Below are 25523 nucleotides of genomic sequence, written 5' to 3' on the forward strand. Positions count from 1 at the left end.
TTGCTAACTGAAATAGCTGTTCCATAATGGGACATGAAAACATAGCTTCTATTATAGCTAAGTATTTTATAGTATACTTGAAAATACAGTTAGTTGCAGAGAAGTAGCCTTGTCAACATGGTATTTCTAATCATAGATCACAAATATGCCATCGTTGTCCAATCAGAATGAGCTAAATAATTCTTATTCTAGAAGCCAGCTCTACAAGCATCTTGGGATTGGGTTTATGAGTTCTGGACAGGCCAAGTAGAATAAAATAAAACTCTACACCAACATCTCTGCTTCTTTAATAGGGAGTTATCCACCCAATGTAACATGAGTAGCTTAATAAAATAATAATAAAATGACAATGTTAAAGACAATTTGTTCAGAAATGCATTATATCAAAAACACACCATAACCTTTCCACACCATTGCATGTTAAGCATTCACCTCATACAACCTTATTGACTCATCACCCTGTCCAAATAAAGTCCTAATGAAAACACAGATTTCCTTAACCAAACCTTCCTTTGTTATAATATAAAGGTTTAAATAAAAGGCTTCATTTTGTTTTGACAGAATATACATAAATATACTACTCTGTTACTCTCACAGTTGGACTTGTATTTTCTTTTGGGGACCTATTTAAGATTCAGTAGAGATATCAGGAAGGGGGGAAAGTAGATAGAAATATTCTGTCATTTCTTATTAATCAATTCTGGACTCAAACCCACAAAAATCAATATATGACAGCATGGCAAGTAATCATATCCTTTTAATTACAAAATAAAGCCAAATACCTGATATTCCATTAGCGTAAACAAAATATTTTACTAAGTACCTGTCATCTTAAGACATCTGCCTGAAATCTTCATTTATGTGAAGAATTACTTTACCTAAAGAGCACATATTACATTATACTCTGATATATATATATATATATATATATATATATATATATATATATATATATATATATATATATATATATATATATATATATATATATATATATATCCTCTCAAACTGAAAACAGAAAGAGTGTTGTTTTCTGTGTGAGAGAAGAACTCACCTTAAATATGCAGAGTATGTTTGTGATGAGGAAACAACATTATAACATAGATCAGGTCCTTCAAATTGTCACAGTGACTCTAAATGACTTAATATGAATGTGAATACATTCACATTATTATTTTATTATGTGTAATTAATATATCTGAGATGTTATACTGCCATTAGGAATTCATTTTTACATTCACATGCCAATTACTGAACCAGATACAACAAGTTACCATTCAAAACCACAAAGAATGTGTTTTGAATCACTCTCTGATATCTTGATGAAGCACAAAGCTTGACAATGCAAAACATTATTTAGATCAGGTTTGCCAGTTCTATTACCTCAACAGGTGTTACAGAGTCCTTGCCAACTGTTGTAAACGGTTACCAAAACAGTGCCACCTCTACCTCATCCATCACTGCAGCCTTTGTCTCAGCTCCTAACGCATAAGGCAGGAGGTGACGTACGGGCACATATTGCTTTGTGAAGACTTAGTTCGTTACCTGCCTCACACTGAAGGAATGACAGCTATCTGACCCTGAAGGAAATATGAAATACCATTTTATCACACAGACATGCATCACAGAGACACTGAGGTGTGGTACTTTTAAGGGACTATTTTTAAAGCACGATGGGGAAGCTTTTGAGTCCTACCTGCCCACATCTAACTCACAAACTGGCAGAACTGCCTGATTCACAGGTGTTCACGTAAACAACAAGCAGGATATCAAGCCAATCTCTCAGACCTCAAAGCTCTTCCAATCACTTTTTAGCATCACAGAACAAAAAGTTGATATCGATGGCATGCTTCACCTTATAACACAGGACTAAACTTGTGATATGAAAACGGGTGAGCCTTGTGTGTTTAAGGAATGCTGGTACGTGACAAAATCAAAGCAGTCATTTACATATTCAGCTCATGTTTTTTATGAGAAACTGCAGGGTATTCCCATGTGTCAATCAAACCCTCATGGTGTGATTAATCGTCTGTCCGGTGAATATGTTGGTAAATACTGAGAAAATTAAAAATAACAATTGTGATGTCTATAAATCATTTACTCTACTTATCAATCATTATTTCTGTTTTCCAATTAAGATTAGATGATAAGAATTCGATTATATTCTGATCACAACATACCTGTAAGACCAGACTGCATCTGTAGGTGTCACTGGCTCTTTCCTCAACCAATCAGAAAGCATTTTACAGCCAGGAAAAAAACAAACAAACAAATAAACAAAAAAAGCACCAGTCATCTTATTGACATGTGCAATGACTTATAGGCCATTATGCAAAGAGGATAATGATATATATATAAAAAAAAAAAGCAATTAACAATCTTATAGTTTGTGGTCTTAATAATGTAACATAAAATATTCCAGATTTTCTATTGCCAAAGGAACCATCTACAATAGTAAGTATTTTAAGCAATGTCTGTGTAATCCCTCGGGCTTCCAGGTAGGATCCATAGCCGAAGAGAAATTCAATTCTGCCAACTATTTTAAGCAAATACGTTTAAATGGAATATCACAAATTTGGATGGCAATAATAACTGTAATCGTAGTCTATACACACTGAAGTGAAAGACTAGTTACAGTTGTGATGATGAATGAGCAAAACAGCACCAAAGTTGACACCCAAATGGACATACAGAAGTGAAGTGAGGGAAGAGAGATAATGAATGACTTCCCATTCATCAGGGCTCCACCTCCCACTCTGTTCGGACGAAAACTCAGCTGTCAGTCAACACGGTGCTCAAGGCCTCAGGCGACTCGTGAACTTGGAGCTATGACAGCCGGGTGCTTCACTCTGAACACACACACATGTACCTGCATGTGTATAGACACTAGTACAAGTACATGCTGTAGGGACAAATAACAAAGACTAGATTTGGTTTACTCAGAAAACATTTAATAGCTTAACTTAATCAGGCAGAAATATTTAATCACATTACAATCACACATTTCAACTAAGGCTGCTCAGTGGGAAAAAATTATAATATATCCCGATTTTAAATGATTGACATTGTGATTATTCAATTGATAATTCTCACAGAGAGAGTGAGAGCAGTGCACAGGCATGATTTAAATTCAGAGAAGAAAAAAAAAAAAAACAGATTAAATGAATGTAGAATGTAGTAAAAAGGTATTGCACGAAATAGGTCATTCAAATCTCAACTCCTGCAAGCCTTTGTCTCATAGAAACACATCCCGGCTTATTAAAAGCTCTACAGACTTAGTCCAGTTACCGTAATCGTTTAACCTCCATTAGTCAATTTTTATAATAGCTGGGTGTAATAACTGCACTGACCTAATTCCTCTTTAAAAAAAAAAAAAAACTATAAGAGAAAAGACACCTTACCTCAACAGGACACCAATTTGACAAAACCTGATGGTTAACTATTGTAACAAAGGAAGATGAAATCTACACTGCTACTGTATTCTTAATAACATGTAATTACAGATATTAAGCAGCTTTTGAATGAAATAAACAGCACTTAGCTTACACAGGGCTAACCTCATTTATTGTGTTGTATAGGGCGTGCTGTGCTTTGCAAAATCTCTCTGCAGCCATTCACAAATAACAAGCAGTATTTTCTCAAGTATTTATTTTGGAAAACAGACTACTTTTCTGGTTTAACATGCCCCATATTGGATCATCTCTGCACAAAATTGATTATGATTTAATGCAATAATTCATTCTGCCTGAATGATTGTATAAGAGGAATTTCTCATCAAGCACTAATACGTGAGTGATATGTTTGTTACCCAGCAACCAGAATCAATCAAACCATTAGACAATGACACACCTTTGCTCAGGAGCTCAGGCAGAGCCAAGTCTCAGCTGGCAGAGGTCCATGAGGTGAAAAGTGATTGACAGATTGTACAATGGAAACAGACGCCGTGACAGCAGCGGTTTGCTCACAACAGCCCTGACAGCTTCAAACCACATATATTTAGCACACAGCACATTCGAGAATTTGTCCTTAAAATGCATTCTTCTTGTTCCACTTTACAGTTTAATGGTCCTATATTACACAAAATAGATTAGTGTGTTTAAGCCATGTTTGAATGTTATTCCCTCATCAAAAACATGTTTTGTTGTGTTTTGTTTCATTTACCCATGTTTCGATAACCCTTTATTATTATCTGGCTACATCTTCAAACCCCAAAATGCTTAGTTCCACCTTGTGATGTCATGAAGTGACATGACAAGTTAAATTTAGTTCAGTAGAGATTGGCAAGTCCAGGGTTGAAATCATCCAAATGATTCTATATATGTATATGTGTATGGAGTTTAAAAACACAAACACAAAAACCCTGCATTACCACATGACATCACAAGGTGGAAGGTGGAGTGTTTCTGTTTAAGAAAAGAACACAGCCTAAATATGCTAAATATGTAGGGATTGTGTGTTAAACATGTGTGAATGAAACAAAACACAACTCTGAGTAAGTTTGTAATGAGGAAACAACATTATAACAGATCAGAAAATGTCTTAATATGAGCCCTTTAAACAGACCCAGGAAGGCCACAACAGACAGTAGCTTTAAGCATTTCCACGTCAAGTCAAGTCACAACAAACGTACAATTAAAGGAATTAGCTACATCATATTTAATAAAGGGTTTGAGGAAGATTAGATTAGTTCACAATGTCAACACTGCAAATGTATGCTTGAGGTCATTTACAGTTTTAAAGTGGCACTATGTAACTTCTTTGGTTGAGAGTTCGAAACCTAAGTCTCCATGGAGATGTTTTGCCCAGAATGTTCCACAATATTGCATAACTCCACCCCACCTATGATTTTCTGGCAATAAATGCACCTGTAATTGAGTAACTAAAAGATCAAAGTTATTTCATGGAACATTCCAGACAAAGCAGGAACAAGCAGGTGATGGACCTTCCAACAAAAACTACACAGTTCAGGGATTAAACAATTGTATTATAATGTAGATATGTGCTATTTGGTTCAAATTTCATTTCAATAAATGCCTGTCTTTCAATAAATGCTTGTCTTAGTCATGATACTAAGAATTCAAATACTAAGACTAAGACTCAATTCAGATTTGGATAGTACAAGGATGAACACAAACCAATAACACTTACTTTGCTATGTGGTCTTATAATAGTTCTGATAAAGCTTAAGATCTTAAAACTGTCCAGGAAAGGTCTGTTAAAATGCTTTTGCTTGCTTTTTAAAATACTTGCTTAAATTAAAATCTAGTTTCAATGGCTTTAGTATCCAGATTTAGGTACTAAACTAGTCAAAGGGATCAAATCACAATTTTATTTTTATCGTCATATCAACCAGGTCAAGTGCACATCAGTTGACAAAAAGAAGCACAGATTTGTTCCACATCTGAGACACACCTGCACTGTGGACCCCCAGCTCTTTCCCAGGGGGCCACAGAGATAAATGAGCTCATGTCAGACACAAGGCCTGACAGCGATAATGATGAATTACACATATATTAGTACACAGCCCGGGGACACACTCAAACCAAGCAGGCTTACACACCCACACAGGAACACACACATTCAAAAATGCACAATTCTTCTTACGACTTTAAGAGCAAACTTGACACCGCTAAGGCCTGAGTCAGCTGGGGTCCTAGCATACACATGTGATGACAGGTATTTCCACTTGAGGAGAGCCACAATGCTGAGCTGTGAGCCTGGTGTCAACCACTTCCTGTCTGCAGAGGTGAAAGGTTAAACACCCTTCAGTCTCCTTAAAGCTTACAATTGAAAAGAATGAACAGAAAGCAAAGGGATATGTGTGAGACAAGCGTTTTTCAATGTCTTCACTGATGTTTCAAAACCTAGAAAAAATATATATATAGAGAGATACTATTAGAATACTACACTATTCTTATCTCAAGAATTGGAAGGGGCTCTCCCTAAATGATGTGGTCATTTCCCATGTATTTAAAGGTGAGGTACCTGATTTTCAAACCATTAAAAAGGCTGTGTATTTAAATCTGTCTAACTAGTTCAAGCATGATTTTTGGGCAGACAAACAGCTTTTTTTCAGACACAAGATAAAAACACAGCTAATTATACTTTCATACTAGTTTGCAATTAATAAAATGTTTTACAATTACTACACATCAGTCTCATTTTGTCACACATTTTACAATACACTTGATATATGTGTGCTATTAAATGTATTTCTTTACAAGAGAAAAGTTGCAGCATTTAGCTTTAGTATGGAAGGCTGTGGGTTTTACCATCAGCTAAATGTTATGCTAGTCCTGGATGACAAAATATGTTAGCATCAGGAAATGAGCAATTCCCCTGTAATAATTGTGCAATTCCAGTATGCACAATTAATATTCGTGCATATTCTGGGTCCACAAATAACAGCCAGTAGATTTATCTGAAATGTCTGAACTGGCAAAGCCCATGATACTAGTGATACTTTATTCATTCAGTTATATATTTTGGACACTCCCCTATATTGTCATTCTATCTGGTAACACTACAGTAATAGATTAGGGCAGTGTGAATAAAGCGTCTCCTTTCACAAAGCATTGGTCCAGGTGTGGGAGATGTGCTCCCATTGGCTGAGCTGTCCATCAGCAGGACTCCATGTTAATCCTTTGTCATCACTCAACTGGCCCTGTGCCTAATCTCCAGCAGGCCCAGAGCTCCACACAAGGGTGCTCACAGCTTTAAAGTGAAAGTCTGACAGTTAATCTGAGGCACAACACACGAGGTAACCCTATGCTCTCTCTAGGGAGCAGCCACTATACACAGGAGCCATGGTGATGAGAGAAAGACCTCCCAAAAGTCTAAGATGTTTCACTAAAGATGCTATGACAAAGTTTTGACTGAGAAAAGTGAGGTTTAAGAATGAGGACAAGCCGACTTATATATGTCAACAGAAAGTGTAGTATGGCTTAGAACGGGGTGTGAAACTCAAATTCACAGACGGCCAAAATTTAAAACTGGGACGTGGTCATGGGTCAAACTAAATATTTATTGAAAATTTTCAACAACATCTGCATGTTTTCCTCTTCTTTCGAGAAATGCAATGTTAAACCTTCTCTCATTAAAATAAATATTTAATAATAGTTTTAATTAAAGATTGAATCCAGAACAAGCTAAATATAAAATAATAACAACATTTTAAATAAATAATGTCTCTATAGCCTATTTGTAGCCGGCGGACCAGCTCTAATACATATTTGATAAAATCTCATGGGTCAAATATAATAATATTGCGGGCCAAATTTGGGCCCTGGGCCTGAGTTTGACATGTCTGGCTTAGAAGAAATAGTGAAGTACTTTGCTGGTTTGAATGACGAGGCAGGTTTTCCTGTATAAAAACATTATTTAAAGTAAAATACTTTAAATAATGGAGATGTTAGTTTTGATTTGTCAAGTTACAAGTCAGAACTGTAGAGAGGCGAACTCGCTCACAGTAAGAATGCTTTTCCATTTATTTTTGAACAATGAAACCAACTGGACATTAATAAATGCAAGATAGTCGATAGAATAGGCCAGCAGATTTGCACTCGTCCTTCAGTCTCCAACACATTTTATTTTGGCCAACCAGGCATTTTTTAGCAAGCTTAATTTGAACAATTGACATTTGAAGTTTGGCTACACTGCTTTCTTATCCAGTTTGTAGTAACAACATGAGTTTGTAATAAATCAAAATTATACATTTTGGGGGAAAAAAATAAATCAAAATTGGCCCTAGATATCGGCCAAAAAAGCTGATTGGTCATTGTTTTTTCTGTATTCTAAACAATCAGTATCGGCATCTGCCATGAAAAAAATATGATCATGACAGATAACAATAACTTGGAACATTTCAGGCAGCAGTAACATTTCCATGGAGACAGGTGCCGTACAGTACCTTCCGCCAGAAAAGTTACATAGTGCACCTTTAACATCCCATATCCAGGAATTTCATCAAGCTAATCCATGGCACCTAACAGGAGGCAGCCTGCTGTACAATGCTTTCAAAATGGGGAATGCCAGTTAAGGAGCATACAATAAGTCAGTTGAGGTTGTTAGCTAGACTGGAGCTGATAAGTGTATGGTTCAAGGCACAATGACCGGTAATCAGATACAACCACAGAAAAAGCGCTACATTCAAGCTAAGGTCAGGTACTTGGAGCAGGAAGTATTAGTGAAGTAAGACCGCGTATGGAAACATTCATCATTTATTATTCGTGTGTTTGGGTAATTTTCAGTTAGTAATTGTTCCTTTGTTGAACACCATGGCATAGGAAGTGAAAAGCAGGTACAAAAATATCCCAGACTTACCACTTCAGCAGGACGGAAGAATTTGGGGTCTACTTTCACATGCACCACTCCGGTCTCCTGGCAACGACCCACCTCCTGCTCATCTTTGCCCTCCCACCTGTGATGATAAAACAAAAATGATGTTGTTCCTTCACCTCCTCAGGAAGACAAAACATGTCAAATGCCATTTTCAGTCTGGACATAGGCCCTGACCAACATGTCAGAATAATACAATGTAAAGAGGATGAGTCAAAGGAATGGTACCACAATATAGTATGACATGAATCTGTTGATGTTGGGCCTCTAAGGTTGTGTGTGGGGAAAAGATGGTCTTGGGTTTAAAATGTATTTAAAGAGAAACTGGGCTGATATTCTGTATTACTGAATTATTGTATTACTGTATTTCTATATTGTATTTTACTTGTATGTATACAATAATTATGCCTTATTTAACACGAGTGCAATTTTTGCTACTTATTTTCAATTTATTATTCTTGGTTATTATATTATCTTATTATTATTATTATTATTATTATTATGTTATTATCATGGTAATTATAATATAAGTGATGTGTGAAATAATGTCTCCAATTACTTCCCTTGTGGCTCAATAAAATTTGTCTAAGTCTACGTGTATATTTCATAAAACTGTAATTTTCAGAAACATTGTTGGGGTGAAGTTAATGCATTTATTTACATAGTATTGAACATACATTGTTCATTTTCCAAATATTTCCAGCATATACAATATAGTGTTTCAAATACTGCTGATAACTTTTAATAGCTAGCAACAATAATATCACTTTATATTAGACTTTCGCAACAGGAAAAGACACACATGGAATCTAGCAGTAGACAGTAGAGCCCTATAATGAATCCCAGGCCCGCTAATCTAAAATGTTTGCAATCAGTATGAAACATGAACATGCCATTTCAAATTTAGCTGTAACACTGATTAAAATGATTAATAATGATTTATATTCCATCAAAGTGTATTTAGCAATGCGTTTTTGACAAATAACGTCACACAGAGCAGTTCTTGTGACGCTGGTTCTTTTAATCTAAGAACTGAAAGCTCAAAAATCAGCTAAACCTGATTGAATACTGATAATTTGGGGAGCTATTGCATGTTTTCTTTAGAGTTTATATTTGTTTACATTAGCAACTGGTGGCAGGTGGCAAAAAATGGTTTATATGTGTCAAATTTGTATTACTGACTTCAACAAAAAAGCTCAATTTTGGTTGGATTAAAAAGTAGTAGCATTTGTAGTTTGAGCAAACAAAAATATAATAAATATATATTTTATATATAATATATATAAAAAAACAGCTAAAAAATAGCTTCTGTTGAACAAAATTCTGCACAAATCTTTATTAAAATCAATACATTTGAAGACTTTAAAGTCTGTGTGAAATACTTTTACTTTTTACTTCTTAAATACATTTTTAAACAGGCACTTCAATGATTTTACTGAAGTAGATTTTTTCAGGTGATGCTTTTACTTTCACTTGAGAATTTTTCTGCTCCGATACCTGTACTTTTTACTTGAGTAACAGAATTGAGTACTTTTTCCACCTCTAATTTTGTATGTGTCTGAACTTACACAATTGTCTTCCCCACATGTGAGAAGGCCCGCTCCACAAACTCCCTGACGCTGTGCACCTCCCCTGTGGAAATGACGAGGTCCTCCGGCTCCTCCTGCTGCAGCATGAGCCACATGGCCTGAAACACACGGAGACAGAGGGGTCAAAAGTGCTGACACATCATAAAGACACTGCCCAACTCTGCCCTGACAGACAGGAAGTGAACTCGCAACCTCTCCGCCTGTACCTCTGTCCTGACGTCACTACAACGCCCCCATGGGACCCATACTGTGGGAAAGGAGAACAGAGGAGTCCCAGAGGCCAACTGCGCTGCTGGCACACATCAAAATACACACAACCAGAAAAGCTCACGCATGACTGACAATACCATGCTCAGGACTATATTTAAAAGTAGCCTCATATCACTAGAGCAGAATTATGTTTGACTCCTCCACAGTTATTCTTAGCTCTGTGGCCCCAGTGAAAGCTGATAGTCCATTAATGGCTCAGCACTATATTCACCAGCCAACAAGGGCGTCTGTGTGTGGGTCAATATTTATGGTGAACTGCCGCTTTGGGGTCAATGCCGCTGACCTTTGGCTCGTCCAGTCTGAGCAGAGGAGACGCAGCAGGGAAGTAGCACATACGCACACAATGACAGGGGAAGTTTATGGAAAAGAAACTGTTTAAGGCTACACAAAGACATTAGCTTAATCTCACAATGCTATTTAATTTGAGCCATATAGTCTGCTTTGTGAATTATTCAACCCATAACTCAAAACTGAATAGGATCCTGTAGAACATTCCTAGATTTAAATAGTGTTTTGAAAGCAGCCCTGAAAAGACAAAAAAGTGGAAAAGTCCCTCAAAACATTTACAAATCTTTAACAATCTTGGACGACATAAGAGTTAAAAAGTTGAATCCTTCACTGTGTATGATGTATGTGTCAAATACAATAAGACTTCTTCTGTGCTGGGATATAGCAGTCACTTATCGACGTATAGACACAAAGTGATTGAATGACGGTCTGTGGGGAGCAGAGGCCGTCCTATCCCAGGATCGTTCAGGGTCACCTGACTGCTCACTGTTGACGGTTCCCCTGAGCCTGACCTGTGACCTTTCACCCCTGATGAACAAAACAGATTCTCACACTACAAGACTAAATGGCACCTCTGTGCGTGAGTGACAGTGGAGGAAACCAATCGAGGGAAGTATGTTCACAATCTGTGTTTTCAATTGTTTCCACACTTAATGCTTGTTAGACTGACAGGGGAAGCTAAATAGCTGCAGAATAGCACATTTGTCATGCTGTCAATCCAGATAAACTTTACAAAGTACTGAATTAACAACTACTAACAAAGTTAAAGTACAATTTCCATACTAAGCATTGTGCTCTAATGTATTAGACAACATTACACAACATGGTAAAATTACTTGAAAGTGTATCAATGAGCAAATATATCCATTAAAAAGACCAAAAGATTTTAACACCTGCAAATAACTTCCACAAACTTCAGTTTAGAAGGTTTTGTTTGTTGGTTGTTACATAACTAACAACCCATTGAAATGTCTAATAAACAATGGGTGCCCCATTATTTGGATAATTTATTTCAAAATAATTCTCTGTTTTATATGTTAACAGGATTAATTATCAGTGGAATCCCTGAAATATCAAACACAATACGTTGGCGGTGACTGTGTTTTGGAGATGTGACTGGGTGATTATTTGCACTTGTAATGAGCAGCTTGTTCCCGGTGTTTCTTATCCTGATGAATGTGGAGCCGCTAGTGCACTGGATGGCTGTGATGACGGGAATGGGGAACATTGGACCGCTTCTCTTGTAGCCAGAGAAAATGTTTATGGCAGCAGCTGAGTGATATGGCCTTTGCTAATGTTTAACACAGAAATGTGATAAATAATATGAGATGTATTTTTCATCTTATTGTAGTAGCTTGGGGAGAGTGGCTGCTGGCTTCAATTTTGTGTTTCCATAATAAATGTGAAGTTATATTTGAGTTATATTGTAGTGTTTGGAACTGTAAACCCACAACAATATGCAGTGAACGAAAATGGCAGCATTCATGTTAAGCATTTTGGTGGCACAGTGGCTAGTGCAAGGCACCTCACAGCAAGAAGGTCCTGAGTTCAGTTCTCTGACTGGACATGGCTCTTTGTGGAGTTCTCTACATGTCTGCATAGATTTACACTAGCTGCTCTGTGTTTGTATTATGACAAAAAAGCATTTTGGTTTCACTTTCTGCATACAGTAGTGTTGTTTTAAACTTGATTTAGATACTGTGACCAAATATTTTATCAAGATTTTGATGATAGATTTTTATTTTATTTTTTAAATCACAACGACATGTCCAATTTATGCATTCATTTCAGTATTGATACTTATTCAAATTAGTTTGTTTTTATTTTCTGTATCAGTTAGTATCTGGGAAAAGATTTTTTTTTAAAAACAATCCTACCATTCGGTCACATCATATATAACCACTTCTGCTTACAATTTAACATCACACTCACCCCACCCACTGCTTCTTGCCACCTCTCCCCCTCTCCCCCTGCCCCACAGTGGCCCTCTCTGGACGGCTCTGCTTCATTAGAGATCTGATAAACAGCCCAGAGCTCGGTCCCTTCACTGTGAACCTACACCTTCCTGTTCACATGGCCAAAGGATGACCCCCATCACACACTCAGCACTCAGAGACCTCCACCTCAGAGTCTGACCCCCTCCACCTGAATCATGCCTCTGAAATCACCATGGAGCAAGAGTTCAATTAGTCTGTTATGTTCCTGAGTCAAAAAATAAAACATATAGGCACAATGGGGTAGTAATAATATACTGTCCAGACTGTCTAGATGAGAGGTAAATGCACCAGAGAAAGACAAGAAAAACTGTAATGATACAACTTGGTATTTTAACTTTTTCTTAAATAGCTGGTTTGCAATACCAGTTCCTGAACTATATTTTTTGTATCCTAGAACCATAAAAAATTCAATATTATTAAAAAATTCCAGACATTGTCTTTGGAGGAATAAAGTATTTTTTGTGCATTTGTACCAGGACAGTAACTTCTTAGCTGGATCCACCCACCAGGCATCAAAACTTAATTTCTTACATCCAAAAATGTATTAAATAAAGTCTAAAATTTGTATCAGCAGTACTTTTGTAAGAGTAAGTTTTTTTTTGTGTTTGCTACTGTTTAATAGTTTCAGCCCTAAGTCATTTGAATGTAAGACTGCCAATACTGCATATTATTTGAAAATATATACATGAAAAAAAAAAGTTTTTCTATTCTTGTTTTTAGGAGAATTGTGGGAGTTTCACCGTGAGAGATTTTAAAACACTTTACAATGATGACTACTCCGCTTTGCGTATTATATATAATAGTTTCCATATGTTCTTGACAGATACCAAATAAGATAAAGCACAAGGCTACGGGGAAAACCCTCATGCAAATCAAACAGGACCTGCTGACTCCTGTACCGCTTTAGAGGTCACACATGCTATTATATTGTATGAAAAACAGTATCCCAGTCTCAATTCTACATATAATGAATTACTATAGCTATGTGCAGAATGGCTTACTGTAAACACTTAATGCATCCCCTAGTGGTGTGTCTGAAAAACCCATAGGCCACAATTACTGGTCTGCTAATGCCATTAACCTCTGGGCACACATATGCACGCTCCCACATGTTGGTAAATGCATTGAGCATAACCCACTTTCCACTTGCAAATTACAAACACCAAGATTTATGCAGGGTTCAAGTTCAGTTTTAGTGAACAAGTATAGAAGATGGTAGTCCTTACAATATCAAAAGACACCAGAGATGATACAGCAATATTTGTGGGTGAGGTATTCTTACAAGCAGTTGTGAATTTAACAAATGGCGAGCTCAACTAGGCTTTTCCGGATCACTTTACTTCTATGGCATTCTGAAAATGCATCGTGGCTCGTATTAAAGTCAATCTGAAAGGTTACACCAGGCTCAGACTCAGGTCCAGCTGTAACTCCAGTGTTGGACCAGTGCTGCTGTGTTGTGACATGAGGACCAGAGACTCTGCTGCTGTTGTGTCACCACCTTTGAAGGCTCCATCAGACAGAAAGCGACATCAGGTAATCACACTATAACTATTCATTTACTAAGGGAAAGGGCTACAGTGGGTTCCAGCGTCTGGCAAAAATAGGTTCTTAACAGAATTAATCAGGAGCGCCACAGCACTGGCACCATCGGACTGCATGGCGTGTGGTCTGAGCTCCTCTCAGTACTTTTACTCGCACCTAACCGACGCTGCTCAGTGAGCAGTCTGACTCATTTCATTACATGTTAACATTTTATTAAAAAATCTTACCTAGTTTTCAATTAATTGCTGAACATGGACAGCAGCAGTGGCATATGTAGTGGTAATTCCATGAATGTTAACAATAGCATTCGCAGCAAACAAGGGCTAAATCTTGCCTAATTTACACAGTAGATTTATTAGACAAACAATATGAAAACATGGATATTTAAATGCATGAAATGCATAAATTGACCATGTATTCATTTTTAGAGATGAGCACTATTTCTGTAACTTTAAAAACACTGTCATATACACTTTGAAATATGTCACATAGATTGAACTTGGTCTTGTGTAGGTCATGGAGAGGAGTTATCTGCTGGTCACAGTAGGAGCCACATTCATCAATCTCTCTGCTTCCCGGATACTCCACTCTACAATCACAAGAGGCCATCTTGTACCAGATTAGGCAAATGGTATTGAAATAATGACTCTAGCTAGCCTGCCTTTGTCCCATGGGGTTATAGAATGAGCTCAGATAACCTCTAGTATAAATGTCTGCGTCATACTCTAATACCAGATTTATTGTGTATATATAGCAGCATGGTGAGCATCTTAAGAATTTAGTCATGAATGGCTAGACTGTTATTCCTCTATTGTAAATTTCCGTGTTGGGATAAGAAGAATTAACTCACTAATACAGTAATACACACCCATAGTTAGTATAAAGGGTGAATTCCAATGTTCAAGATTTTAGTTTCGCATCTGTCATATTGTTATGATCAAATATAATTTCTTTAATTCTATTTAATTAAATGAAAGTTTGATGCCTGTAATGTTTGTCTTTAATTAAATTCAATTAAATGTTGCCCTGTGTGATACATATGCCCTTGCACTACTAGGCACCAAGATTTAGTCATTTCCAGTCATCCATGATCAGCTTGGACAAGAAGATAGAGGAACCGGGCAGCACGGCGAGTGAGAGGCAGATGCTCATGCTTCATAGCAAGTAGAAGTTCTCCCTTTGTTTGAGCGGGGTTTCTCTGGGCACTTCGGTTTCCTCTATCAACACCAAACATGCACCATAGGTTAAATCCCCCAACTAAGGTAATCCTGACCAAGCCTAGCAACAACATCATGGAGCACTGCGCAGAGGAGATGCCCCAGTACCATTGAAGGATGGGGTCTAATGCAAAGGACATGATTCCCTACATGGACAATTAAGTTTATCTTAAAGGTCCCATATTACACCTATATCACATTCTATGCCAAACTGACTCTTGTGAGCTTTAAACCATGTGAGAATGTTATTATCAAAAACATACCTGAAGTTGTGTTTTGTTTAATTGACATACCATTCATTGACATTTGAGTAACCCTTTAATATTAGCCTGTCTACATCAACAAAGCTCAGAATGCTTTGTTCCATCTTGTGATGTCATGAAGAGGTATTTTTCAAATAAACAGCTACATTTTACCTTCTGTTCAGTAGAGATTGGCCATTCCAGGGCTGAAATCATCCAAATTATTCTGGTGAAAGTGTATGGAGTTTAAAAATACAGTGGAGTGCTTCCTGTATTACCACCTGAGATTGCGAGGTGGAACAGTGTTAAAGTTAACAGTGTTAAACATGCGTGAATGAAAGAAGGCATATTTTCTATGAGGAAACAACATTATAACATAAATCAGAAAGTAGCATAATATATGCCTTTTAACCTTAACCTCTAATCTTCAGTCTTCTGTCAGTAAAGGCATGTAGTTTGTTCAGACTTTGGAGGAAGAATTGTTACCATATTTTGTGGTAATGATTAAAAAGTCTGTATTGTTTATGTTCAAGTATATTGAAATCCACTATATTGGTTTTATTAGTAAGACAAAATCAAAACAGATCAATACAAGGAAAAAAATAAGTGATTTCTTGTCATATGGCCCAGCCCTAAAGTAGCGTGGACTCCATAATCCCCACTACTTTAAATAAACAACCCTTGGATCAGTTTACTCCTATTTTGTACCCACTATATTACAAAGTTATGGCATGAAATGACTAACAGCATATTGTCCCAGTATCGAGCAGTGTGGTATGATCTTAAACAGATTATCTGACAGCTGCACTCTGCACAATGAATGTCTTTGTTCTGGAGACACTCGTGAACCTGTCCTGAACACCTCATGCATATGCCAAGATAATCCATCAGAAACAAGCACTTCAGAAACTGACTGGGTGCACACTGTATGAATAACATATGAGGTATTCAACAGCAGACAACACAAATAAACAATGTTAAGGTTGATATGGAAATTAAAAAATCAAATCATGATCTAAACCTGTGAAGATATGTTGTTTTGATGCAACTGTCATATTGTGATTCACTGCTTCACAACACTGAACATCTTACCCATAGACTTGCTAAAAATATATATATATATATTAAAAGTTTGAAAGCTTGCTCAGGGCAAATCAGTCTTGCGCTAACTAATGACCACAAGATATATTATTTTATTCAAAATCTGTTTCTAACACTTTATAAACCATCAAGTAAAAGTAAAGCATTTCGACAGCTCTTGTGTTTTAAAAGAGCTTTTTGGACTTAAAACAACTGCGTTATGGATATTAGTTAGCATGTAGCTGGTTAGCCTCTGCAATGTCTTTGAACTTTTAATATTTAAGTCTATAGGGAAAATGAATGGAAAATTGGAGGCTGACCAGTGTTGACCTCTATCTGTCAGCTTCCTTTGCTCTGAGTGAGTGATGGGTGGATTTAACCAATCACAGGTAAGTGTCTCAGAAACAACAAGTCATAATTGTGATCTATGCTCCAAATATATTGACCCACATATGGTTATGTATGCTATATAATAAATAATGCTATGTAATATGTAAACGCTGGTGCTCCTCGTGTTTATATGAGTCATTACCTCCAACACAGCAGTCTCAAATGACCATTATTTATATCTCCAAATCTGGGAATGACATCCAAATAAATGAGGGGGGAGGGAGTTACGTGGAAGACAATGTTTTAGTCTATTTTTTTTTTTTTTTTTTAATGGAAAACAGTTTATTTTGTAAGATTTGGTCAAATTACGCCACACAATGACAAAGTAAAATTAAATAATCAAACAATTAAACCTGATTTGATGATGCTGATAAAAAGCGTACATTTTATTTTGCAGTGAGGGTCCTGGGCTATTTTGGGGGTAATCGACTAATAACTTATTATCCAAATGAAACTTGCAGTGACATCATGCTGGGGGTTTTCTAAACATTCCACCATTAGAGATATATGTAGCAGTTGCCATGGTGACAAATTAGAGAACACTGTCAAAAACGATTTAAGATTGTCAGAAAACTCAAGAAAAAAACACAAAGTGTATTTAACTAATGCTAGATATGACTGTAATTTAATGTCTGAGAGACTAGTTGAACAGCACAGATCAGCTCACCCCTTGTAGTTCCAACCAAGTAAGGTCTTTTTTTGTCAGACTGTGTTAAAATAAAGTTCAGATTAAAGTCTAACTTGAGTAACAGATCTTCAGACAGATTAGTGCTTTCAATAGGCATCACATCCCCAGGGAATACTGACATCAGCTGCAAAGTATCACTATATAAAGTTTACTGATTAACTAAATACCAAAAGTGAAGTTGTTCTTAAAACTGTGAGTAAACATAATGTGAATAGCATTGTAATTCTGTCTCTTTAACAACAACATCAGGCTGAATTGAGCCGAACTTTCCCAGGCTCCACCCCGGGGAGCACACATCATCCAAATGGCTGCAGAGGAGCTGTGATTTTTAGCAGGACATTTTTTGTGCTTTTTACATAAACGTCTATTTTTAGAGAGGCTGAAATTATTACCCCCTTCCCCATCCCCCCGCCCTTTAGTCATTCTTCCTCCGCCTCTTCACTCCTGTCGTCTCCGGGAGCATTTTGCCCAAAAAAGTCTGACTTTTTCCTCCTCCTCTCACACACGCACTTTGTCTGGACATGGACCATGCTATATTTACAATCTGACTTCAGCCTGAAAACATAACCACTTACACACGCACACACACACACGCAAACACAGTCACTACTTGCCTAACCTTGACCTAAGCCGTAACCTTAAAAAAATGAAAAACTAGCAGAACTAGTTCATTCTAAACAGATCAACTAGTCCTAAATTATTACGCACTTTTCTAAGGCATTTCTAACATTCTAATTATTCACAGCAATAAGTGTTTTCATAACTTTCAGAGCGTTTTCCATCACAGTACAGCGAAAAGCATGCTAACAGCACACTTCCTGAATCATGTAAAATAATTGGACTCATTTCTACTATAAGACCTGCTTTAACAATTTATCTATGGAGGGCAAAACTAATTTTGCTCAACTACGTGGGTAAAAAAACAGATACAGCCACTTTAACCAAAATTAGCCAAGAATCTTAACTTGATCTAAAAACAGCAGGGTATCTTATTTTTATCCCCATAATTGTGTATATACTGTAGTGTGCATACAGATTTTAGTCCCCACAGTGTGATTAATACCCGCTCAATGGCTGTTTGAACATAGCCAGTGATGACGCAGAGAAGACTGTCCCTCTGTGACCATGCTCAGCTGTCCAACACAACCAGTGGTCAACCTCAAAAGAAGCTCTTGAATAGACAAACAGAAGGTCGCATGAAAAGGTCAAGGAGAGGGAGAAGGGAGATTCCATGCCAGTATAATATAGTACAGTTCCAACTCGGCTCCTGAAAAGCTTGGCTAACACATGGAGATCCAACCACAGCCAAATAAAAACGTCAGTCTCGCAAATGGACCATGAAGAATTTTCAATTGGTAACGCATGGCAACTTATAATGTAATTAGTACGTAGTGGTTTTTATTGACTTTAAATAAATCAACTGTACCCAGAAGTGATTTTAGAGGAATCTGAATGACAAACATGATTTTAGATGTTTAACAGTGAGCGTAGACAGGCAAGCCAAGATAATCTATGCTATACAATTCCAGTATATAAAGAAAGTTTGGGTTCCTGTCTTATTCATGTGATATAATGAATTATCAGCAACACATTGTCAGTCCTGTATCAAAATAAACATGGTGGCTAACAGAATGAATAATGTTGAAATTGAGACACATAAGAACTGTCTTCTAAATCAACAGCTAAATCTAATCACTGAGAGGTTATGAAGTTTGATCTGAATGATTTATTGAGATCAGGAGGTGATCAGTTCAACACCAAACTTGTGGAAGCAATGATTTGCTTTGAGTTGGGTCCAGACCCTCTAGCTTTCAAAAATGAAATTGGCGGGCTACCATACCATTTTTTTACACTTTAAATCTAGATGTGTTATTTCTTCCTGATAGAAGGCAAAGTGTCTAAGCCAAAAATGTTAATTGTGTCCTCTTTCATACATAGCAGTTTAGGTTCTTTTTAAAGAGAGCACCGTAGAAGATGTATTTACCTTGACAGTTCTGAGGATGGTTTAAAACATGTCAACAAAGCAAATATTTCTGCTACTGTATTTTCTTTAAAAAAGTACTCAAGTTGCCAAGTTGCTAAGGAATGGACCCTGATTGTCTCTATGGAGATCTTACTGCTTAGTTATAGTACATCTTAGTACATCATTAAACTCATCTATCTCCATAAGACAAGCAGGTGATGTTCAAAAGATTTTTAAACAAAAAAAAAAAAAAAAACAACAACTAGTAATTGAACAAATGCAAGTTTAATGTCATACTGTGGCACATTCCAGGCAGTTACTAGCCAGGCTGGCGCCACGTAGTGCCTCCAGTCCATTTAATTTCTCTCCAGTGACTAGGTCAGGAATCAGAATACACTAGATAGTTTGCAAGAACCCAGAAGTGCAAGTTCAGGCACCAGTCAATCAGCAAAGAGTCATATATTCTGTGTTGGCAACAATTCCTGAGATAGAGGATTTAAAGTCGAAACAAAGAAAATGTTTGGTGAATCAAGGGGAAAGACGTTATTGCCCTTTTTCCTACGGGATTTGGGAAAAGCTTAATATACCAGTTAGCCCCGTTAGCAGCGCATTACATACATCACGACAAAATAGCAGCGAACTGGTTAAATAAAAAATAAAAAAGGACCCGTCTACCGTCGATTGAACAAATTCTAATGCTGCGAGGTCAGATGGTTTCCACAAAGTGAAACCGGCTGATGAATCAGGCTAGGCAGTTGCATCAACATTGAGACAAGCAGGTGGTGCACCCCTCGCAATAAAGTTAGAGTGCCCCTTTAAGGACAACAACATGTGTTGCTTCTCACTAATTGAACGGCTGGTGTTTATTTTAGGCTTAGACTTAGACAAACTATTGATCCACAAGGGAAATGATTTGGACACAGTAACTCACATATCACAATGTAAAAACAAAGAGCAAAAACAAAAATAAATGATAATAATACATTTAAAAGAAGTTGGAAAACTAAGAAGATTTTTCCAGTGTAGACATTTTTCCAGTACATTCTGACTTGTAAACATAAAAAAGTCCACACACACGCACACGCACACGCACACACGCACACACACACACACACACACACACTTGAACTTCACTATGACCTTTTACCATAAGAACAAACCAGTCGTCTGTAAACAACCTTTTCTGGGACATCTATAAAGACTGTCATTCACTATTTAAGACTCAAGCATACCCCAAAAACGACGCAAATGGTCCGTGCACCTCCCACCAACCCTGTGCACTCTGAACTGCTATAGTCACTGCTGTATAGTCATTTTTACACCGTGAGAACATGTGAAACACATTTCTCAAAGGAGCCCTCTGATTTGGTGTGGGTGTGTTACCATTTTAGGGCCAGGAACACACACATACAGGCAAAAGTATACGGGCTGCTTAATATACTGTCCCTATATAGCATATTATGAATAGCCAGTGCCCAGGGACTAAAGAGGATGTAAAAGGTGTTTAAAATAAGCTCCTTCAGACATTTGAGACTATATTTACTATACAGAACCCAGCCCCACATATACACACATGGACGAAGCAGTCAGGGGTATCGATAGCAGACAGGCTACTGATGTTGGACCAGAATAACACTTGATTTGTTTAGCTGTCTTTGAAGGGGCAGGAAGAAAAGCAAACATCAGTAAAGGACAGCAGGGGGCCAGCTTCTTAACAGAGCCACTCAATGTTTGGACTTACTTCTATATCTATCACCGTATAGATCGGCATGGCAGCCCTGACTTCCTACAGTGTGACAAATATGCACATTAATGGGGGAATTGTAACGCAGATATGAGTGAATTCAGAGGAGGGGGGCTTTTATTTTTTAGATTAATGTAGAGTAGGTGAAACAGAGTAGTCAGAAGCATTTGGAAATGTTCTCAAAATATATATTTGATTGCTTATTGTGCTTGGGAAACTGTGTCAAAAAACAACCATATCAGAAAAGGGAAAGTCAACAGCATTATATGTACATGGAATGAGATTAGTCAAAAATGAGAGAAAAAATAAAGAATATAAATAAATAAATAAGTAAGTAAATAACTACATAAATAAAGACATTAATGAATACACAATAAAACACAATTTCCCTGTTGCTACCGACATTTTTAGATTATGCTATCAGAACACTTTTGAGTGTGCAAAAAGTAGTTTCACAATGTTTTACTATGTTTATTTCCTTCTTTCATTCTTCACTGGCATCTCTATTATTTGCTTATCTAAAATCTATCATACTACAAAGGCAAGAGTATTTGTCTGTAAAGAAAAGTGTCAACTGTTTTATTTTTTATTGTAGTCTATTCTATTCATTTTCACTATATGTTCTTTATTCAAAAAATAAAAATCTGCATATTATCAAACCCTCTACAACCAGGCTGCTTTCCCATTCATAGCTGTAGTGGCATTTGAATCATATGGCTGTAGTGTGTAGTTTCTTCATATACAGTACTTTTCCAAGGCTACTAACAAAGACAAATGGAACAATTAAGAACACGGGCTTGTGTGTTATAGCACTGTGAGGGTCCAATCACTCTTCATTTGTGTGCCCAGCGCAGGTGGAGCTCTAACTCCTCCCCTGAGGCACAGACTGAAACATTTGCTTATTTTCAAGGTTATTTTCCGATTTTATGAACCTATTAAAGTGCATTTACTGTTTGTGGTCAAAGGCTGTAGACATGCTGATTTGATTAGGCACCAAGTGAGTCATTTTATGTCATCTATAAACACCAGCTTTTCTAATTCCCACCATAATTTTGTTACTAAAAAGTTAGTATAATATAAGAAAGGTGTTTATGGTGTTCCTGGTTTGAAATTATATATGTTTTTTTTTATTTGATTTATATCCTATTACTATTTGATCTCCTAAAATCCAGAGACTCTATTTAATAAAGTGTTACTTATCTCATATCACTAATAAAACATTAACAATTATTATTCAATTGACTGCATTGCCCCTGTCGAATAGTACATACAAATAAGACAGATTTGCAAGTTATTTGTGCAAGTAAACTCATTTCTCAGATTAAAATGGTTAAAAGATGAAAATGAAATAATTATATTTACAATAGTATGTGCACATTACTCATAGCAGCAACACAAATTTCATTTTTAATTCATATGACCATATACATTTTATGACTTTAAATTAAATTCCTAATAGAGTATGCCAAAATATGAATTACTGATTTTTATTTCATCTAGATCCTACCTATGAATAAATTGTATAGCTGTATTCATATTCATTCGGTATTAAAATTATGATTCTCTTTATTTACGGTAATTAGTAAATGGTCACATATTTATATAGCGCTTTTACACTTTCAACGCACACAAAGCGCTTTAACATGAAGTTGGAACACTAGCTGGCACTGTGATAAAACAAGTTATGATGCTAAATTAAATAAGTCATGATCTAAATTAACATTAGTGAGTGGGATATGTCTTCATGATCCATATGCATTAAATGCAGGTGAATGCGTAAAGGACAAGAAAAAATAGCTCACACTTCAGTAGTTGGACATACATTCATACCTAATCAACTAGCCTAGCCACCTGGAAGTGTGAAATCTGAAATCCTACAAGACACCGACATGATACCAGACAGGACAGCGGCTTTTTCTGCAGGAGACATACGCAGTAGAGCACTAAGTGATGTAGTCTGATAATCCCTCTATAAAGGCCTGTCAAATGCTGGTGAGATGTTTAGGGTCCCTAGAGAGAGCTTGGAAACTGCACGCTCATCCATTTCACACCGCATTAAACAAGCCCAGCAAAATATTTGAAAAACAGATAAAAATCCACTTTTACCTTTCAGTGTCCCTTCTGACAGATCCTAACTGTTATCTGGACACTGCAGCCAGGACAAAGGGAGACACGGTATACAAACAGCTACTATTTCCTCAACAACACACACACTTCCTGGGAACACATTTTACAGTAACTTGTACTTTGGTGCTACTGTAATCTTTGCAATATCAGCCCTTTTATTTACAGACAAACTAAAGAATATAAAGAAGAATTAACTTAACAATAGTAATTAGTATGCAGACACTTTTGTTATAGGATGAATACAAAGAAAGAAAAGTAGTTAGATGTAGTCAGTATGTAACAAGATTAAGGATGCACCAATCCATCTTTTTCCGTACTGATACCGATTTTGATACTGTAGCGTTGCGTATATGCAAAACTGATCTGAATGTTTTATGTAGCTGTTATTTATCTCTGGAGTAATGTTCAAACATTCAGACTCTCTGGGCTGACTTTACGACCAGGAGCAGATGACCAATCTTACTACATACATTTTTAGACCCAAACAGAATATTGGCTGAACCGATATTTGGAAGCTGATATCCAATGGTTTAGTATGCATTCATTTGTACAGGGACAGTGCACAACAATACATTAACCAAGACAAAAGTCATAGAAAAGATGCTGGTGCCAGGTTATGGCATGAATGTTAATTTACACTAATTTAGTCCCTGAGCAGGTTGGTGGAAATACTGAAAGTACAAATTCAGTGTATATAGATAAATACATTAAAACTGATATTCCTTAGGGTCACATCCAGCATTTCAGCATTGGCACTGGTATCAAACACCAGTATCAGATTGGTACATCCCTAAGTAGGATTATGATTACAGAAACATATCTAAATGAATGACAGAAGAGAGTTTGAGGCAGTCAGTGAAACAAGTGTCAAATGTACACTTATGGTGCATGAGCAGATAGTTGCCTCCGGTTAAAGATTCCCTCTAGTTGGTGTAACATTTCAAATTACATTTCTACAAGTAGTGTATCACTTAAAAGATATGTAGGAATTGCTAACTGGCGTCAACACAAAATTCCAGAAATCTGAGAAAGACTTGATTGATTTATGAAGCTTTGTTTTTTAGATACTAGTTTATACTCAGTTTCCACAGTTTAGGTCAATGGTTTTGCCTTGTCATCAGTCACACTGTTTGAATGCTGCATAAAAATAACAAGGAGGTAAACATGAAACTTATCTGTGATTGATTTATTCTTAGCATGTGCTGAGATTGTATTTATTTAATCATGTTGCATATCAGCAACATGTTCACTGGAACTGGGTAAATAAACTATATTAAAGAAACACAAATTCTGTTGCCCAGTAGTTGACGTGGGAAAAGTTTATGTTAAAGGGCCCATGTTTTATGTTTCCTCATCAAAAACATACCTACAGTTAAGTTTTGTTTCATTCATATGTTTCACACACAAACTCTACATATTTAGGAGTTCATGTGGTAATAAGTGCTCCATACACCTTAACTAGAATCATTTGGATAATTTCAGACCTGGTATTGCCAATCTCTCCTGAACAAAATGTGAAAGTAGCTGTTAATTTGAGAACTACATGACATCACAAAGTGGAACAGAGCATTTCGAGCTTTGGAAATGTAGGCAGAATAATAACGCAGCATTACTCACAAACAAAAAAGTAAAAAAATAAAATAAAATAATAAAATAAAAATACAGACACTATGTCAGTTTATTAACTGACATTTATTGTCTTAACTTTGTAATTGTTTTTATCATTATTTAAGGAGATTAAAAATGTATAGGTTCAGTTGCTTTATTTGTAGCTATAGATAAATTTGTTCTGCACATTGAGAGGCTGGTCCCACGTTTCACATTTCATTCATTCACGCTATAGACAATTAACATATATATAAGCACATTAGAGTAAAATGTAAAAAATGTAGATACATTTTGGTCTAATAGTTTCTTTTATATCAATGCATGAAAACTCATAATGCAATATCTACCAAAAGGAGACAGATGAGATCAGGCCTAGATAAAATAGTGGGCAGTGTCCTTCAGGCTTTGGTGCAATGACACGAGCAGAGCACTTCATAAACA

At 36.6% G+C, this 25523-nt stretch overlaps 1 protein-coding gene across 1 annotated transcript in view; it reads right to left on the reverse strand.

Annotated features, from left to right (window-relative positions):
• Nucleotides 1-25523, reverse strand: part of gmds (GDP-mannose 4,6-dehydratase) — a 142218-nt gene that overhangs the window by 24415 nt on the left and 92280 nt on the right. Inside the window, exons 8-9 of the mRNA XM_055165114.1 lie at nt 9906-10024; nt 8323-8419 (exon numbers count right to left, since the gene is read on the reverse strand). Coding sequence (XP_055021089.1) covers nt 8323-8419; nt 9906-10024 — 216 coding nt within the window. The remainder of the gene's footprint in view (nt 1-8322; nt 8420-9905; nt 10025-25523) is intronic.

Source organism: Boleophthalmus pectinirostris, unplaced genomic scaffold, assembly GCF_026225935.1.
Source record: "Boleophthalmus pectinirostris isolate CB_2022bp ecotype Guang Dong unplaced genomic scaffold, ASM2622593v1 HiC_scaffold_7, whole genome shotgun sequence".
NCBI classification, from domain to species: domain Eukaryota; kingdom Metazoa; phylum Chordata; class Actinopteri; order Gobiiformes; family Gobiidae; genus Boleophthalmus; species Boleophthalmus pectinirostris.